Below are 18,672 nucleotides of genomic sequence, written 5' to 3'. Positions count from 1 at the left end.
ACTTAAAAGTCCCAAATTTCTTTTAATACCCTCCAATGACGCTTTAGCTCTAAATAAGTGTTGTGGTGAGTCCCCTATAAAGACTTAAACCAGCTTTGTCAATGCATGTACTGTAATCAGCGGTGCTGCAGTATATGAAGAACACAGCCTCCTCTGCTGCTGTCTGTAGTTTTTAAACAGAACCCAGTTGTTGTTTTAAAACGTGATACGAGTTGTGACCAAATGGGAGGTAGCAAGTAAGCAAAGACTTTGCAGAGGGTTTGGTGAATCTTCAGCAGCTAGTAATGCAGTATGTAGAGAAAGTGCTGAAAGATCATTGCTTGAATACTTCGTATAGATTCTAATGCTCATGTTTGCAGGTTGGCTTCAAACTTACTGATGTACAAATTTAGAAGACCTCTGGTGGATGTCTTACACATCAGATGCTTTAAATATTTGGAATTTATTTAACTGTTTTGCTGGCACAGCGATCCCATTCTTCTTTTTGTCCTCATGTTTAAAACACCTCTTTGTCCACTGTGTGACACTATTAAACTGATGTTGTATTGTGGGTGTTATAGTTTATTGTCTATATATATTCTGTTTACTTGTATTTATATTTCCAAAAAACAAATACTTATATCATTGTGTTCAAAACACACAACCCGATAAAATAAAGTTTTGTTAAAATAAATATGGTAAAAATGGTATTAATCAAGGAATTGTGAACATAATTTGAATCCACATAGATTTCTGTACCAGTATCACATCACTGAGATAAATTACTACACTTGAAAAAAATAAAGTGATTATACTGTTTCCAGACTGCCATCATTCTTATTAGCGTCAAAACAGATCTGGTCTTTTACAAATTAACCACGAGGCAAAATGCAAATAACCAACCTCGGCGAGGGTGAACATAATTGCGCAGCTCCTCCCTGCTCTCCACTATTATAAATGAGTGTTTAAGCGAAGGATGATCCCTGATTAACGCAGATTCCCTTGTGTTTAATAGCACTCGGTGCAACAGAATGGCAAAGTAAAAACAAACAGATGAGACTACTCCCACGTGGCATCAGAGCGCAGATGGAGACAACTTATAGATGGAGATGTGGAGTTGGCAGAAGCCGGAGTCTGAGCAGGTGTTTGGACCCAGCATGGACATCATGTACTGCCATTTTTAAAGCGCCCGAGAGCCAGCGGGACAGCGGAGGGCATAGGGTGGAGATGATACACATAGGACAGATCGCTTTTCTACCATGGCAACTAGTATGAAATTATCTCCACTGCATAATAAGTACTTAGTGGAAAGAACATGCCACATGCAGGCCTTACACTGGCTCAATCAGCTTCAAGTGGCTGTAAAACAATTACTTGACTAATAAACTTAATTTATAGAGCACTTTTCTAACAAAGCTGCAAAGTGCTTCAAAGAAAAAAAAAATATATATATATACAGTACTGTGCAAAAGTCCTGACCCCACGTGCAATTTCTTTGTCGTTCTTTCCAATGATCCACACCTTCTTGTATATTGGGGCTCTTGTTTTATAGACTTTTTCCCCCCCACTCTTTTACAGTCCAGTCCAGTGGCTTAACAATCAGTCCAGTACCACAGGACTGATTGTTAAGCCACTTAACACTGGCCTATGAATGATTAAAGCATATAAAATAGACCTAGTTCAATGGATGAACTGCTGTTGTGTCTACACATAACAGACAACAACCCAATTTTAAATTTTATCTTTTGGCACTTTGTTACTACCAGCCTGCCAAAAGCTTTCATTTTACATAATTTCTTTAGTTAATTCTATGAAAAATGACAACGATAACAGAGTTTGGAAGGCATAAAATAGCAGTTTGCCACAAACAAAGTGATTCCCAAAGGACTATTAGCTGAAGGCATATCTTGGCATGATGTACAGTGTGTCCTTAAACAATTTGACAAAAGCAGAAGTATCTAAAGTAGATGAACAATATCAGAAAGTTAGGTCCCTAAAGAAACTGGGGAAAATCATTTCAGTGAAATCCTGACACAGGACCTTTCGCTTAATCTGATGTTCACCAAGGGCTGAGATATGCCACATCACATAAGGACTTGACTGCGAATTGGTGGCTACAGATCCTATGGCATGATAAAAATATTGGTTCAAATCGTCATGAATATGTATGGAGAAACTCAGGACAGAGATACAGCAGTGAGTGTATACATTGTAAAACACGGTAGACACTCTGGCACGGTTTGGGGACTGCATTACAGCCAATAAAAATGGAAATTAAAATGAATGGAAGATTACTAATGGAGAAAAGTACCATCAGATTTAGATCCACCATACTTACAAAGCATTAAATTAACAGTGGCTTCATTTTCAGCATGACAATGAATCAAAACACACTGCCAATGCAGTAAAAGCACAAAAGCACACCTGCATAGAAAAGCACTGGGGATGTGAGTGACTAGTACATTAGCAGACTAATCATCGCTGTTGTCACTAGTCAGTAACAGACTTACTAGTTGGTTAATCTATTTTACATTTTAATTGATGCCCAATGCCGGTAAATTATTGTGTTCTAAACATTATGCAGCCATCTGCCTGTTGTAGAGAAACATAACTCTGCTCATCTAGGCCTCATCTTTTTGATAACACTGTTAGAATGAGATTTTTCATGTTCTTCATCTTCATTGCTTGGAGTAAAACGTGTTCATAATGCACGGTGTTGATTTAAGCAGCATGATTCATTTATGATGCTTTTGTCACTAGTTTTTGACATTTTCCATTAAATGGTCCTCAAATTTTACTCACTGAGTGTTTTTAGTTTAAGACTAGTGGATTAGTCTAATTTTTTTTCTTCAATTAGTCATCTCAGAACGTAGTCACCGAGAGTTTCCCTAAAAAGCACACACTGAAACAGAATCCAGACCTCAACATTATAGTAGCATTTATTTGTGGGGTCATCTTGAGACATATTTGCCATTTCAGTAAGTCATAGCACTTATCTCTCCTTTTCCTAGTAAAACACAAAGAAATAAGACTTTTGCACAATTCTGTATTAAAAAAAATACATTAAAAAATGACCAAAATATCTGAAAATTTTAAAAAAAAGCACACATTTAAAAAATTAAGAATTTGCCAAGAAGTCGGCCTAATCAAAAAGAGCACGAGCCTTATTCAGCAACTTAAGCAAACTGATTAGTAGAGTACATTTGTTAGTTTAGGATAACACATGTAGAAATAGTTTCAAATGTGTAGTGTTGCTGGAACTTGACCTGATTCAATACAAGTCTGTGAATACCTCAACACAAAACAAACAAATATGGGGAAAATAAATTTCCACCAAGACCTCAAATACCGCTCAGACTGCAGATGAGTAGTTGTTTAAGGTTTGGTTATCTGCCTTCCTAGTGTGGGCTGGAAATGGTCTCTCTGTGTGAGATGGTCTCTCAATAATGTTGCCAAAATGCAGGGCAACATGCTGTGATCCTAGGGCACCACCTGATAATACATTGCTTTCCTTCAAGTAGCACTTACAGAGTGTGGAGGACTCTCAAGTGGTAAACAACTTCACAAATTTCACATGGAAGGGCAGCATGGTTACCAAATGCTTTTCACTTTCAGCTCAGAAATGTTTGCCAGAAGGAAAAGGAGCAAATGACAAATGTTAACTTGTGAATTTCAGCGTCAACAGTCCATAGACACGAGGATATGCTAAAGCAAAATGCAGTTTGAATCACTCTGCAAACACTTGAAACCAACAAATAACCTCCCTAAAGCAATCACAGAGCCTTGGATGAGACGCTCTTTTGTTGTTCACCAGGAAAGTAATGAAGGTTCTTCATGGGAAAGAAAACCTTTCAAGGCCCTTTCTTCCTCCTGCCTCTGAATTGAATTGGTGGCATCCTTGCATTATACATTCTCCGTTTTACAGAAGATTGAATTACAGCATCCTTTGTCATCAGAAACATTGCTCATTTTGCGAAGTGACCAAAGCATGGCTATGAATAATGATGTGAGTGGCAGTACTCTAAAGTGGCCACAGATTTTCATTAGCGCCCCCAGACAGCAGTACAGGGAGAAGGGGAGCGAGTCTCTGGGCCTGTCTGTATCAACATTGATGTATCACATGGCCCAGTGAGTCTTAACCGTTCAATTAGGAGCACTGCTGAGGCCCAGCCTGTCAGTGAGACAGACCAGCAGAGAGCTGGGCAAGATCAAGAGCTGCTTCCTCAAACACACTTCAGGAGCCACAGCCATCAATCTCGCAACAGTGACGGCAGGTGGCCAAAGGAGCAGGACCCCTGCAGAATCTGGACCTAACTCAGGTAGGCTCATTCATCCCTATCAACCAGACTAAAAATGAACAAGCTCGTGACCTTCACAGCAGGGAGACGGGGGGTTACACCCTGGGCAGAAAGGGGAGAAGAATTTAATTTTCATCAGCATTTTTCCGGACACCAAACGGCATTAGCCGAGGAAACTGCTGAGGCTCGGTTTGTTTTGTTCCTCATGTTGGCATCCTAGCACACAGAGGGAATTTAGCTAGTTAATGTTGTGAGAAGGGCAATTTGTACAGTAACATCAAAGTGTTTATCTAAATGTTTGAGTTTAAATTCCCACAGTACAGCAGCGATGTAATAATCCAAATTTAAGGAGCCACTGTGCTTCAAAAATATTATCAATCTGTGTTGGTGATAAATTAAAAAGCTTTAAGTCTGTTTGGAATGAGAATTAAGCAGAATAAACAAGTAGTTATGAAGTTAATCATGTGGTAGGCCTGTCCTCCGCTTTATATATCTGAGGGCCACCACAAATAATCACTTATGTCATGGTTATTGTTCCGCTGAGACACAGGCGTTCAGTCTTTCTTTTCCATGAAAAACTTAAGATTGCGCCATTGTTCCAGGTGCAAATGCAAAAGAAAAAAAAAAAAAAAGCCTTTCCAAAAATCTATGGCTGGGAACAATGACAACACACAGGGGCTTCCTCTAAACAGAAAAATAATTACCAAGTAAAGCAGCAATGATATATGTCGAGCAATTACCAGATTCAGTTATTTACTTCAAATGCAATGAGGCTTTAGAGAAAACACAATGCAGCTTCGCAAACAATGGAACCCTGATGGCTATTTGTTGTATGCAGGGGATGATTCGTTAAACGGGGGGGGGGGGGGGGGGGGGGGGGGGCTCTTTTGAACGGTTTGTTTGTAAATGTACGTTCAGGACTGTACAAACACAACAAAGTTGAGGCAGTAACTGAAGGAACTGCTTGATCTGCTTTGACCACCGACCTTCCACTATGTTGATCCATATAATTCAACAGGGAATAAAAACTTAATAAAGCCCATTGGGTTGGAATGTTGCAATGCTCTTCCAACGAAAGTGAAAGTTTAAATTCAAGCTGTTAGTGGGTGTTGTCTGACATCTTACAATGTGGACAGTCTTAAAGGAAGAGAACAGATTGTGATATCAAATGATAACGGCGCCGCCTGAATACACAATTAGATGCATAGAAAAACAAGATGCGTAACAAAATACATCTTGGGTCGACTAGCTTATTTTGTAAACAGAAGCAGAACAGCATGGTGGTATAGCGGATCAACATCCTGGATAAAATGTATCATCATTGGTATTTGACAAGGTAGTCCACCCTTAGTTTTCAGCAATCTGAGCTGCCACAGATGTTACCATTATTTTTGGATCCATAACAATTATTAGCAAAGGGTTGTAGCTTATTCACAACCTGAAAAATTAACAGGCTGTCGAGTCCCCACAAAGAAAATTCACCTTAATATGATTATCTATGTGACAGTCTGTCATTAGAACTAGCTAGAGATGGGTGTTTATATTTAAACCTCTGACATTTAGACTCTGGTGTTCTCTTTGCTGCTTCTTTCCAAGATGCAGAAAAAAAGGCAAATGTTCAACATCTGGCAAAAAAATTAAAAACAAAGTAATTTTTTAAAGTAATTTATTTACTTGGGAGGAAAATCATCTAACCGCTTCCATTTGTTGAGGGCGGAACAATTTAAGATGAGAGAAATTGCTCCTGAGCCAGAATAACAATCTGAACAACAGCCAGTGCTCATACTGCGTTCGGGTTTTTGTTTTGTTTTAGCTCTGTTGTCTTTCGTGCAACAAAAATAGTCGAAATATAAATGACAGATTAAAATATATGAAATCAGTCTATATCATGTAAATGAGAACTGACTCAACAAGAGAAACATTGGCAGGTAAATGTGACCTTACTTGTTGCTTTATCTTATTTTCCAACAATATTGGCTTTTACCAATGTTTGACCATTAAATCAGTACATCACTAGTGTGATGGATAAAGTGACCAAGGATTTACAAGAGTTCCTGGAATGGAAATATAGTGCATGCAACTACAATTAGACAGATACTGATATGCATAGGAAGAAGTCTTTGGTATCCAAATACTGGAGCAAATTTACAGTTACCCCATGAACACAAAGAAAAAGACTGGGTATATGAATTTAGTGCTTACTTGCTCAGTCACACTAGAGTAAAATTAGAAGGACAATTAGGAAAAATAGGACATTGACTAGGAAAATAATTGGTCAAACTGTAATTTAGTGACTGGCTGAAAGAAGTTGTGGCAACCTTATGCAAAGACTGAGCATTCAACAACCTCGGGCGAGCAACTTTGATCACAAGGTAATGGTACATGTCGCCTGGAGGCAAACTGCATCCAAACAATAATGGTCAGCATTTATTCGACTATGTATTTGTATTACTCAAGACATGAGCCTATTCATTTGACGCAGCAAAACAACATGCAAGTTTAAAAAAAAATAAAAAATAAATTCTAGTGGTGTTGTGCAAGCAATTAAAATTTTTGGCCTTACCAGCACATTTGGTCCTGGCCTTAAGAGGGGGCCCAGGAGCTCCGGTGCCTCCCTCCAGAGGTCTGGTCAGCAGAACACTGATCTCATACTCTGTGTCTGGATCCAGGTGGCCAATCTTGTGTGTGGTCTTGTCTACAGGCTGCAGGTCATACATGGTCCCAGACACAGTGCGGTATTCCACCTCCCTGTCAATTATTGGACCGTCTCCGTTGATGGAATTGGCGTTGAGCTGGATCCAAAGATAGGTGGCACCAACAGCAGTCAGCTGGGGTGGTGCAATAGGCACTGGGGGCTCTAGGAAAACAAAAAGTTGTTTTGTCTTTGTTTTTTTGTGACGATAAGTAATCAAACTGTAATTGTGGAAAGTTTTCACATTAAAAAAAGCAATTATGTACTTTTGGTTTGTGTAAAAAAGCACAAAAAAAAAAGTCTGCAGATGAACACTTGCAAGTGAACAAGAGGCCCAAAATCAATACCTTCTGTTAAACCAAATCAACCACATCAAAATTCTCTAGAAGCACATGAAGAATATCTTCATGTTTTCAAATAATCAACGTACTCAACAAGAGCCCTGTAACAATCAATAGTTCCAGTTTGATGAATGGAATCTCTCATCAGTAGTACACTGTGCCATGTAATCACATACATTTTAAAAGTGACAGCAGCCCCTCACAGAGGAGTAAATAAAGTTACCCAGACCTTGGTAAATGGTGCTCCCATTAAACAATGTATTGATTTCAATCAGAGGACTTCTATGGAAAAGCCTTTGGTTATGACAGCTATGGTAGGCGATTCTGGGAGCGTTTTATTAAAGACTGCTGTCGGATTTTTACAATTTATTTAAAGGTAAAGAGTTGACTGTTAGGCCTAAAAAACAAACACGCTCAGTATTAACCGTGTAATCTATTCATACTATATTATAATAAGCTACTATGACAAATTAATTGATAACGCCAAGTATTTCTAGATCATTCAGAATAACCACATACACTATATGGACAGAAGCAATGAGTCACCAGTAGGGCTGGGTATCGTCACTGATTTCTAGAATCGATTCAATTCCGATTCACAAGGTCCCGAATCGATTCGATCCACGATTCGATTTAATTCGATTCGATTCGATTTAAATCTGGGAAATTTTGACAGTCAGAGATATAATTCAGATCAGGACATTTACATATTTTTGTATCTATAAAAAGGAAGCTGACACTCTCAAGACTTTATCCAAGGTGTGAGCATCACAGCAGATGCCTTTGTGTCAAAGTAGCTGAAGATAAAACACAGAAAAACATGTAGGTGATTTTCCTGGCCTGGGATTTTATAAAAATATTCTGCAGTACATCAAAAACGAAAGAAAACCATTAATTAATCAACATTACCTCTGACGTTACAGCGGTTTTATTAGAGACATGGCTAAGCATTTTGCATTTTGAATAATTTTAAAAAGTTTCAATTTGTTCAGTATTGAACAGCAGAAATGAGGTTTTCTTTTCGGAAGACTGTAAAAGGGGAAAAAACAGCGGCCGACAGCGCTGTAAGCAACAGTAGACTTGTGTAACAAGCAAGCGAATAATGACGAAAGGGAAACTGTTCGAGAGAGAGGGGGGGGGGAAGAGGGAGGGAGAGAGGGAGAGCTGCGCATCGCAATGGAAGCAAAACAGTAAAAGAGTGAATTCATGACGATGTTTATGTGAAGCGTTTGGATCTTCTTTTGCTGCTGATTCGGTCAATATTGTTTGGAGAGAGATCAAACTAACAGCTTTAGAATCAGCGCATAAAGGGCGTGAACACAAAGCGCCGACCCGGATCAGCGAGCTGTCGGCTTTCAGCCCCGACTGTGAGAAAGGCGACATCTAACTGATTCTGATCCGCGGGTCGCGCTGTGTGTTTAAGTCTATGTGCAGAATCCCTGTACCTGCTCTCATTTACTGTTTGGTGGTTCTTGAAATTTTGTGAGATGTCACCAGAGATTCTGGCATTTCGGACAAAATAAATTTATATTAAAAAATCGATTCAGGATTTTAATGAATCGATTTTACGTTATCCAAGCCAGAATCGATTTTAATCGATGAATCGATTATAAAAACCCACCCCTAGTCACCAGCACAAGCTGCTTGCTTTCCATAAACCAATACCATTAAGATCCTGGTGCACAATTTCTTTTGCTGGAATTAATTTTTGCTGAGAAACATCTCAAACTCTGCAGTTATTGAGACAGCAGTGTGTTTGTGACTTTTATGCACTATGTGACCCTGTTTTGCAACTTTAAGCAGTCTGACACTTCATTGCTGAGTTGTTGTGGTTCTTAAACACTTTGCAATAATACCACTTACATTTTATCATGTAAAATGTAGGAGTGAAGAATGTTTTTACAAACTACTTGTTTCCTATTGTCGCTTCCTATTACAGTGCCACGGTCGAACATGAATAAATGCAGCCAAGCACATAAACCAGAGTTACAGTACAGGTGTTTTAGATAAACACTGTGAGGTTAACCTAAAACAATGCATTAATTCATTACCACCACAAAAACAGCTTATAAGTAATGGTAGCTGTCATTATTTAAGTAAACTAAAATGTAAAATCAGATATTGGTGTAATGTTGTATTAAGTGGAAAGATATTTGCACAAGTCCACCCCTCCCCTCCCCTGCAAAAGAAAAAAAACAACAAAATAATGAGAAATTGAAGGGAAGGAGAAGAAGCACTTTAACCTTCAATGTTTGAATTGACAGGAAAATATAATATTAAAAATAAAGTTTCTCTTTCAGACAAATGTAGCGTTCAATGACAACCTTGAAGACGACCTTTTCTTTGTTATGTCATCTGTATTTTCCTAATCCAACTTAAACCTCGTGCCATTTCTTGTTTAATGGTGCTTCTCGAAATGTCAGGTTTTTTCCGACATCAGGACTGCTTCATCATATAACCAGGTAAGGAGTTGCTGCACTAACATTTGAGCGGTTGCCAATGGAAACTTCTGAAGTAGTTTTATACTTCTGTGTTTACACCTTTAAGCCAGTTTTTGACCAAAAATAAATAAATAAATAAATCTCATTTAAAAAGGTCACAGTGATTTACAGAGGCTGCAAAAATTTCCATTTCAATAAAATGCATATTGGATTTGTTCCTTTTATTGAATTAATGTAAAATTTTGTTCAAATTACCATTTGAAGATTCAAACAGCAATACACAGACAACACCCTGAGAAAAAGGTCTCTGGGTACAACCAAAAATCTAAAACTGTCAAAGAAGAGCCATGACCAGCGGCTGCGGAATTGCTCAGGAATCTACCCTGTCACATACTACAATAGTTGCATGTCCTAGCGACCCCAGTGAGCAGCTCTAATGAGGGTACACGTAACAGAATAATACCATTAGTCACCCGGCTGCTTCTCATGGAGTTGTCATGGAGAGGCACAAGTCCACAGGCAAATGAGGTGTCCAACAGAGAACTGGAGGCTGTTCCTCAGCAGATGGTTACCCCACAGTGACCTCAGCTGCAGGTCCCACTAAACTCCCACTAATCCAAGCTTCTAGTGTTGCTGTCAAACATCACCTAAAGCGAACCAGATAATCCACCAGGTCTTCTTCAACACTTACACATTGTGCAACAGTCGGCACGTTGGAGCCAGACAGGGAAATAAGGTGACCCAAAATCTGAGTTAAACCATTGGCTTGTTTTGATGGTCTTTTATGGTCTGTTGTTTTGCCCTTAAAAGGGATTTAACTGAGTTAAGTGGCAATATGTTCAGATTAATTTAAGCAACAGAAAACAGCACATGCTCATTCTGTACTATCAGTATGATGAAATTGAGAAAAATATGCTTTTTTATATATTTGAAAAGATCAAATGTGACATTATTGGTTTCAGAGAACAGCACTTTTTGATAAAACAACAAATTTAAAAGAAATTTCCCGAAATCACAACTTAGAAACTTAATACTATATCCTGCATCCACAAAAGCACATCATGTAACCATTATCAGATTTTGCCACATTTATCAACACACTCATTCTTCAATAACGCCTTAATAAGGGCCACAAAATATGGCAAACTTCCTAGCTGCTGACCTAGTCATGATGATTCACAGAAGCCACACAGCACAAAATGTAACCAATTGGTTAATAAAAATGACTTAAGCCCTGTTACTCCATCCAGCAAGACCTATTTAGTCATCCAAGCAATTTTTTGTTCTTTGCAGAGAGCACGCTTTCATATGCACTGCGCTGCATGGTTCAGTTCTATTGTTGCAGATGTCACTTGAGACCATTTCTGCAAAAGACTAAACAGCATGATGTATTACAGCAATAAGCATTTCATTTAAGTTTGAAAAGTTACTGCTTCACAAAGACAACAGCAGCTTATGGTGATGAAATAATTCCTGTAGGTGCAGTAATCCCCTGTTCAACAGCCATAGCAGATGCACTGAAAACAACAGATTACTGGTGTGAAATGCACTCAAGTGCTGGAACACTTCAGGATATTAACAACTCATTTCCCAATGTTTAAGCCTTAGCAGGGCAGCTTTGAAGCAGCGGGGCCCTGGAAAGGTCTTCGAGCTGAGCCCGGTGCTAGCTGGAAATGTGTGACAGTCCACAGATGACAGTGGCGACCATATGCGGGGTCAGCGAGCAGCTGTTGTCGCGATGTTGACCAGACAGGCAAACGGCCTGGCAACAGCTGCGCCCTCTTCTACCACAGCACCTGCCTGCCTTCCTGCCAGAACACAATCACACAACTGCACATTATGCAAAAAAACCACCAAAAGGAACCACTATACAAGGACTTGAAACTGTTGAAAGTGTCAATTATATTCCAATTTTTATTCAGTGATTAATCTTCATTTGTAAAGTTTCACTGACAAATGTTTGTTCGGTAAAACTAAAAGCAGAACAGCAGCACTTTAAACCCATCCTCCAATAGGGGTGACGACCCTGGTCGTATAGAAGTCTATAGGCAAACAGCCCTTTGGCTCACTCATCCGTTACCTCAGTAAACCCTTTTCTCATGAGTTCATAGCCTCAGCTGCTAGATTTGAATCTTATTCGATGCAACATGATGTTTATGTTGTAAAGATGATCCTCATTAGACTAGAAAAAGGATGCTAAAGCAGGACATGCAAACCAGTGAGAGATTCACAGTACCAACATCCATTTTTTTTAATGCAATGTATGTATTTGACAAAGCAATCTTTTTCATTTTTGACTTACATCAGTCGACTTTTCAAAAGTTTTTTTACATGTTATTTCTAATAATTCACAGCATACACACCAACTAAAGACATGCACACACTCACGTTCCTACCCATTTGCCATCCACCACACAGACCACGATAATAAGGGCTGCCACTCTTCTCTGTTCTTAGGTTAGACCTCATCGTTTATAAATCCTTCTTTCAGTTGTCTGTTACATCCCCTGATCCTCTCTTGTTAAGATGCAAGAGGTCCTCATTATGATGTGCGCTTTCCTAAGTGGGCTGCTGTGAGTAAAGAATTGATCTGCTCCTAATATGAGAAGAGGTGGCCAGAGGAAAATGAGGAGCTTGACTGGCTGGCCTTCGATTTTCGGTGGCTATTCTCATTAGTGCCGACACAGTTGCACCTCCGCATTGTTCAGTTAGTAACATTGCCAAGTATACTGTGTTAGAGCTCAGCAAATGCTTTGCAGGCTCCAGGTGATTCTAACCAGGGCAAGAAAAGAGCCAGCACTTGGACAAGAAGTGATTATCCTTCTTTCAAAACCACCGGCTGCACTACAGGAGAGCTCATCACAAGGGGGGACACCGGAAGGGTGCAGCTCTGGGCCAATCCGCAAATACATGCAGTGCACTTCCACATAGGCACATAAATCTGATGGAACACTGGCACGAAAGGCAGAAGTGATTATCAGGGATAATCAAGCATTCACTCTCCTCATGTTGAAGGAAAAGGCAGTGTATGGTAATGAGGGGTGGGGGGGGAGAGCCGGCGTGCGACTGTACCAGGCTCATAATCCACAGAATCGCTCCATGGTCACTCCTCCAAAAACGAGTCACGGGCGCGGTGAATACACATTTAAAGAGGATTTACAACTCAGACTCATTGCTAGGAGGGTTAAGCACTTGTTTTATGACTGGTACGATAAGGCGAGATATCAGCATTTTATGTGGGACACTCATAAGTGTGAAAACGCCTCTTTTCCTCTTTTAACGAGCTGGCTTATGCTAAAGTCGTTGAAGTGTGACATCTCTGTTGAATTTAAAGTGGAATGACTTACAAGACTTGATTCACCCCTAAATATAGAAAATTACGATATTTTAAATATTTATGATGAAAGCACTTTAAATTTAAGAGGTTTGTCTTGAGTAAGAAGAAAATATCTACACGGTAACACACTGGAAGCAGTTATCAGCAAAAATATTGCTCTCGTGTAGGTTTGTGCAAGCGTGAGGATGTGCAAGTGATTGTGTTGCTGAATTTATGCACAAGTGTGGTTTTGAGTGCCTCCAATGTGTCAGTAAATTTTCTTTGAGTACACCACTGAAACCCACTGATACACTCAGGCAGAGAGACTTTATCTCCCTCTACGCTCTGCTGTGTCTGGGCCCAGCCATTCTCGCATGATTGACAGACCTCGATCTGGACAGCCAGGATTAAACCTATCAATCACATAAAGCTTGAAGACAAAAAAAAAAAAAAGAAAAGAAAAGGGGAAGGAGAAGGAGAAGGAGAAGGAGAAAAAAATCAGGACCATAAATTCAATTGAGAGCACAGCAAGAAAATTGAGGTGAAGAAATATAGAAGGCCATTACTGGGCTATAGGGCTGTAGGAAAGAGAGGCCTTGCTGGATTTAGTTTCGGACGACTCCATAAATTCATATCAAATGACTGCAGGAGTGAAATATCAGTGAGGTTACTGTAAACCTTGGTGCCTCTTGCCTTTGTGATCTTTTAGGGGGAATTGTGCTCAGTCAAGGACAACCTTTGCAGAGGAAGTATTAAAGTCCTCTGGATAACAAATCAACATAAAAAGCTAGTATTTTTAGTACTGCCTTAGAGGACATTTTCATCTACAAACACGCAGCAGTTCCTGTTTATCTCCCGTTAACTTTGCTGAATGCATGAAGGTCATGCGGATGGAAAACATTCCCGCTTTCTGCCTTGTTTTCACTGAAATAGGTCGGTTTTGCATTTTTACTCTGCTTTGGGACAAATACTCACGTTTTATGGTTAGTTCACCATAATTGGACACTCCAACCCCTTTGTCTGAGTGGACAATGCAGCGGTAGCGGCCCGAGTCGCCCTTGGTTGTGTTCTCCACATCGAAAGTGCCTATGAAGCGGCGGTTGTTCCAAGGTTTAGTGGCTTTCATTGGGGCCTCCCGTCCACCCATGCCCTGTTTGGAACAGAGACAAACGCACAAGTGAACCTCCAAAATGGAAAGGTTTAATAAGCAAAGTGGCCTGACCTTGTGTTTTTTTAAAAAAAACTCTGTTTGAGTGTACTTGTCCCCTGTTCTTGTGCGTGTTTGTTTGTGTCCTATCGTTCCCATTGGTGGTTGATAGTGGGGATACATTTATCACACTGGAATGCACGCGCACACACAAACACAGTGGGCTCTCCCCAGCTGTCACCCCTCACAGCAGGCAGATGGGGGACATTTGTTCATTAGAAATATTTCTTCATTACTGTCATCGGGGGACTTCACTTAATGTTTGTTTTCCAGCTCCTGTGCTAATGAGGACGTGTTTGTTAAAATGATGGAGTACCTGGCAGAGGACCTTTACCCAGCGTCATGCTCCCACTGATCACATGTGTGACAGTGTGCTTAGCAGCAGAGCCAGCAGGGTTATGTCTGCCAGATGCACTACCTTCGCTGTTCAGAACAAGGTCAATTCGAGACTGCTGTGCAGAACAGTTGTGCCAGATATAGTACACAGTATCCACAGAGCCCACGTGTATATAGGTTAAGACAATACTGCAGTGATCTGAAACAACCCTAATCCCCCAACCTCCCAGGTCTCTGGGAATCTGGTGAGCAGGTGAAATCTCAAACAAGGGCAAAACAGAGCAATGTGTGAATGTCTCAGCTTGAAATTGTCAAATGGAGCACAGAATGAATTTTAATGGCTGCAAGAGTTTCCTGAAAGAACGGGTGGCAACCAAGTATCAGTATCTTTGTATGGGCTTTGAAAGTAATGACGGTTCAGTGATAAAAGATCAAAAACAACCAGACTTTAAACCACTGATCCTTTCCTCCATCCGTATTCCCTACATCTTATTCCAAGGTGCAAGTCCAGAAACTTCTTTCTATAATCGTTGTACTACTGTGCCACCCAGAATGAATAATGTGCAACAGTGGTAAATCCTACCGTATCTTCTTTTACAAACATACATACACTCAGTGCTCTGTATGATCCCTATGCTTTTTTTTCCTTATGATTTGTATCCATTTATACTTTTTAAATAGTTTTGACTGTAAATGAGCTCAGTGATTTTTCCAATCTTAAAAAAAAAAATAAAAAAAAATAAAAATAGATGTCAGTGGATATTTGCTTTAACATGATGTTGAAAAGGCTAATTGTCACTGGTTACTGTCCTGATTTCACCTGCTAAGACGTTGAGCTGGAAGTTACTCTAGCTGGGTCACAAAATTTTTATTTCAGTATTTAGCTTGATTGTTTGAAAACTGTCATCTATTAAAGAAAAAAAAAAAAAGCTTAAACCAGAAGAGCCCGCTAAGTAACAAATATGCATTTCAGAAGTGTAAAAAAAAACAAGATAACAACATCTCTTACGTACCTGAAGCCAGAGGCGGAAGTTGTCCCGCTTGCGTCCGTTGACAGTGCAGTGAAAGGACGCAGTCTGTCCGGCATTGACCTCCACACCCTTTATAGTCAGGAAATGAGGAGTATTCACTGTGGGGGGGAAAAGGCAAACGTTTGTACAATATGCAAAATATATTTTGTGGTGATATGAAAAGATCTGAGTTTGACAACTCGGATCTGATTCTGACAACTGGAGTCGAGAGTAGCCACTCTATAGCCACATCTTAACTATGCTACTATCAGATTTTACACTGAGAAAAGCATCCTTGAAAAGCAAACCCCCACCACCACCACCGCACACAGTACGCAACACCCTTAAAGCCCAAGGCTACCATCATTTTGTGAGAAAGATTCACCAAAAATGAGACACAATCTCAAAAAAATGAGTTCAATCTCTCACCTACCAAAAGTCCAATTTCTACTCTCTTTTACTGAATTCTTCCAGTGATTGAGGCGGGTTTTTCTTTTTTTATCAAAAAGCATTATTCTCTCGTCTCCAACTGTGCTCATTATCAGTACGCTCACTGACTGGGATAGTCCACAGAAAGTAACTTATGTAGAACATTTTTGATTAGTATCGCTATTCTGCATAGAAAAATGGGGCATTTCAGTGGAGCGACCTTGATTCGAAACATAACCAAATCTCTAAAGACTTGGCAAAAGCTAATTCTATCACTTTCATCATCAAGACTTTCACTTCTATTTAATATTTTACAACCTTGTCTTTGAACTATACCTCCTTTATAACTTTGTCATGTCAATCCATCCAGCACCATATACATATACACATATATACACATATATATACACACACACACACACACATACACACACACATACATATTATATATATACACACACACACACACACACACACACACACATATATATAAAAATAAATAAATAAATAAAATATATTGTCATTGCAAATGTCTTTAATGACGGAAGGAGAGGCAGACCGCCCAGTGGCATAATCACACCTTAGATATTCCACATGGTCATATAAATAGAAAATGAATTGGCTGTGCTCCACTGATGAGTTGCTCTTATCATTCAAGAATACCCAAGTGCCACTAAGTGGATTCATTGATCGACTCGCATTTAAACACAGGCCTCGTCATGAGACCTCATTGATTTACTCAAATACATTTATATGCAACACCTATTTCTATATAAATCCATTTTATTGACATGACATTTGTAGGAATTCAGCTGCTTTCAAATGGTTAGCATGTCATTAGTGCCTGACAATCAGAGCTTGATACTTCAGCTATGAGCAGTAGAGTAAAGCATAAATCAATTGATGAAAACCCTTGTGGTATTGATTTAGATTTTAGAATGTGGAGCGCCATATGGACTAATGCGACTCTCAGCACAGAGAAGAATAGACCTGAAGAATACTGAGGAGGCTTCTTGCTTCTGCTCCCACAGCAGCAGCCTATCCAAAAAGCAGAAGCCGAAAGATTCTAAATATGCGAGTGATTACTCGTTCATTACATCTGTAGTGCACTCTGAAGTGCTTCTGCTTATATTCAGCGAGGGATAGCAGAATTCTGAACAGATGTTGACGAGATACTTTACTGAATATCCTTAAGGGAGGGGGGGGAAAAAAATTGTGGAATCCAAACAAGAAGCAGCATAATGTATGATAGGATTTGTTTCTCATCCCCTTTTTTGACTATTTCTACCATCTCTCAAAGGATAGATTTAACAGCGCTAGTGACACTTCTGCTTGTCAACTATGTGCTCATAAATCTTAAGGGAGCTAGGAGGAGGGAGACTCGCACTTGGATTGACTGTAGAATATTCTTTGAAGGCCTTTTGTTTGACTGGCAGGCCCTGAATAGAACAGCGACACAGGTATTTGGGAGGGTGTCATGGAAAGGACAATCACTGTTTGATGATATTCTTTTATGGTGACGGAAAAAAGGACTTACTGCACTGGTGGCCCTGGACCACAACGTCTTTGATGGCCAGCAAGCCTCGCTGCCCTGAGGTTACGGCTTCAAACACAATCTGAGGAAGAGAAAGGAGAGTTATAACACCAATGACAAATGACCACATCTTCAAATGACACCTGAGTAAGGCTGTCTGTGCGCATAAAGAAGTCCAGCTCTTGCTAATGCCCCCTGCTCCATAACCGGCCTGCAGCTGGTGACACAGCTGCAGGCCACCGACATTATTTCCTCAGTATGTCACAGCTGATAGGTGTTATGACATGCAAGTGTTAAATTAAGTTTGAGCCTTGACGAAACAGAGTGTGAGGGCTGAGAGTCCGAACATCAGAGCGATGCTTAAAACTCAATTTAGCTAAAGTTCACCCAACGCTTACATGTATCTGATCATTTGATATTAGCCGCCAAGGTAGTGCTGTCACCGTGACAATTTCCACATTACCGATCTTCAGGTTTAGATCACGAAAAGGGACTCTGCAAAGGTGGGCGCCACCCTAAAAGTTTCCCTCTTCTAGTGGAAAAAGGTTGTCTTTAACAGAGAAAACAGTTAAAACCCATCTTGATTTCACTGATTACACTGTAAAGTCATTAGTGTAATTGTATGCTAAATTTATAATGGAGTTAGCTAAAATCAAATTAATATTAACTCCAAGTAGGATACAAATATTAGATGTTTTCATCATTATTAGTAAGATATTCCACTATTTGTTTTACTCTTTAACCTGCACAGCTAACACAATAGCTTGGTGACACACTATAGCATTTCCCTTACCAGGAAGTTGCTGCATGTAAATTCTTAGTACAAACTACTCTAACCCATTTGTATTTGACAGTTTGTGCAAGGCAGTGACTCCAAGCTAAGATTTGAAGTAGGCAGCTGGTAGTCTTAAGTTTCCTTGGATGTTAAATTTACAGAAGTTGCCACAAGAATTGGATTACATAAAAAAAGAAATGTGAGCAAATCATCACTTCAGTGCAAAATTAAAGTGTCATCTCTTACACGAGGAGGGACAGTTGCCTGTAACATTTGCTGTGTGGTGAGTGTTATTTAGTTGACAAGTTTCCATC

The 18,672-nt window shown here is 39.7% G+C and overlaps 1 protein-coding gene across 7 annotated transcripts in view; it reads right to left on the bottom strand.

The window, feature by feature from the left end:
- LOC308383710 (receptor-type tyrosine-protein phosphatase mu) overlaps positions 1-18,672 on the bottom strand; it is a 168,667-nt gene that overhangs the window by 92,256 nt on the left and 57,739 nt on the right. For 6 of the 7 annotated variants that reach the window (XM_080861779.1, XM_080861778.1, XM_080861780.1 and 3 more), the window contains exons 4-7: positions 17,587-17,665; positions 15,624-15,739; positions 14,043-14,217; positions 6,841-7,134 (exon numbers count right to left, since the gene is read on the bottom strand). In XM_080861779.1, the coding sequence (XP_080717905.1) occupies positions 6,841-7,134; positions 14,043-14,217; positions 15,624-15,739; positions 17,587-17,665 (664 nt within the window). Of the gene's footprint in view, positions 1-6,840; positions 7,135-10,214; positions 10,342-14,042; positions 14,218-15,623; positions 15,740-17,586; positions 17,666-18,672 lie in introns of those variants that run through there. The other variant, XM_080861784.1, reaches the window with a different exon arrangement.

The sequence above is a fragment of the Rhamphochromis sp. 'chilingali' genome, assembly GCF_963969265.1.
Source record: "Rhamphochromis sp. 'chilingali' genome assembly, chromosome: 16".
Classification (NCBI taxonomy): domain Eukaryota; kingdom Metazoa; phylum Chordata; class Actinopteri; order Cichliformes; family Cichlidae; genus Rhamphochromis; species Rhamphochromis sp. 'chilingali'.
The sequence above is the reverse complement of the archived record's forward strand: the minus strand, read 5'-3'. Positions and strand labels throughout refer to the sequence as shown.